Genomic DNA, 1,786 nt, shown 5'->3' on the forward strand with positions numbered 1-1,786 from the left:
TTTTTTTTTTTTTTTTTTTTTGAGAAGGAGTCTCGCTCTGTCACCGAGGCTGCAGTGCAGTGGCGCGATCTTGGCTCACTGCAAGCTCCACCTCCCGGGTTCATGCCATTCTCCTGCCTCAGCCTCCAGAGTAGCTGGGATACGGGCACCTGCCACCACGCCTGGATAATTTGTTTGTATTTTTAGTAGGGACGGGGTTTCACCATATTAGCCAGGATGGTCTCAATCTCCTGACCTCGTGATCTGCCTGCCTCGGGCTCCCAAAGTGCTGGGATTACAGGCATGAGCCACCACGCCCGGCCTTATACAAGATTTATAAAGTGTTTTCACATCTTTTGGGTTGACTTTTACCTTGCAGCACCCCCAGGAGATATAGGAATCATGACTCCCATGGTACCCTGGAGAATCTGAGGCCCAGAGAGGTTCTGTGATTTGCCCAAGGACACACAGCTGGAAGTCCAGAGCTTAGGTTTTCCCTGGGTCTGACTCCAAAGCCTGCCCTAGGACACTATAAAGGGCCTCTAAAGTCACCCCTGGAGTGGGATAATTAGGGGCCGTCCTACTAAGTGCTGTCTGGTCTCAAGAAGCTGGCCAGTGGGCACAGTGGCTCACAAGGTTTTTGTTTTTGTTTTTGAGAAGGAGTCTCGCTCTGTGGCCCAGGCTGGAGTGCAGTAGCGCGATTTCGGCTCACTGAAACCTCCGCCTCCTGGGTTCAAGCAAATCTCCTGCCTCAGCCTCCCAAGTGGCTGGGATTACAGGCGTGCCACCACACCCAGCTAATTTTTGTATTTTTAGTAGAGATGGGGTTTCGCCATGTTGGCCACTCTGGTCTCCTCCCGCCTCAGCCTCTCAAAGTGCTTGGATTACAGGTGTGAGCCACTGCACTTGGCCGGCTCACGCTTATTATCCTGGCACTTTGGGAGGCTAAAGCGGGAGGATTGCTTGAGTCTAGGAGTTCAAGACCAGTCTGGGCAACATAGACATGTCTCTACAAAAAAATTTTATTTACATTAATAATAAGATAAATAAATAAGAAACTGGCCAGGCCCAACCAGGAGGACCTCCAGCCTGAGTGTCCAGCTTTGGAACCAAACCAGGTCCTGGCCCCAGCCCCACCACTGCTCTGTTTGGGCCTGGCAAGTCCTTTCAGTTCTCTAAGGCCCAGACTCCTTATCTGTTGAATGGTGGCTAAAGGGCCACACCTTCAAAGCGTGGTCGTCAGAGTAGGCTCTCTGAACAATCGGTGAATTGTTCACTGGGGCAACTACAAAGGTTATTCTGGGGGATTCTGGGGGGTTGGAGGGCAGCACTACCCTGGTTGGGGGGGTACTACCACCCCGCCCCACCTCTGGGACAGGGGAGACCCTAGGGGCTAACCCCCACTTCCTTCTCTCTGCAGGACCTATTTCCCATTTTCCTGCTCTTGCCTGAACCAGCTGTCAGCTGTGGTTTCGAAATGGTGAGGTGGGCAAGACAGCTGGGTGGAGTGTCCCCATAGAGACCTACTGCTGCCCGTCTCCCGGGTCCCCTCTCATCATCGCCTCCCATGTCCCCACCCCACCCCCAGGCTGATCATGAGGAAGAGTCTGATCCGACACTTGGAGGAGCGAGGGGTGCAGGTGAGGCCTTGACCGCCACTCCCACTGTATACAGACTTGCAGGATTCCGGTCCCACTCTGCTGCCAACTAGCTGCATCATTCTGGCAGGTGACCTCACCTGAGTCTCAGTTTCTTCATCCCTAAAATGGGAAAATGGTATATTTAACTCTGGATACACACACACACA

At 52.9% G+C, this 1,786-nt stretch overlaps 1 protein-coding gene across 1 annotated transcript in view; it reads left to right on the forward strand.

The window, feature by feature from the left end:
• GDPD3 (glycerophosphodiester phosphodiesterase domain containing 3) overlaps window positions 1–1,786 on the forward strand; it is a 15,123-nt gene that overhangs the window by 9,647 nt on the left and 3,690 nt on the right. The window contains exons 8-9 of the mRNA XM_011982382.1: window positions 1,400–1,459; window positions 1,568–1,619. Coding sequence (XP_011837772.1) covers window positions 1,400–1,459; window positions 1,568–1,619 — 112 coding nt within the window. The remainder of the gene's footprint in view (window positions 1–1,399; window positions 1,460–1,567; window positions 1,620–1,786) is intronic.

This window comes from Mandrillus leucophaeus, unplaced genomic scaffold (genome assembly GCF_000951045.1).
Source record: "Mandrillus leucophaeus isolate KB7577 unplaced genomic scaffold, Mleu.le_1.0 Scaffold24, whole genome shotgun sequence".
Taxonomy (NCBI): domain Eukaryota; kingdom Metazoa; phylum Chordata; class Mammalia; order Primates; family Cercopithecidae; genus Mandrillus; species Mandrillus leucophaeus.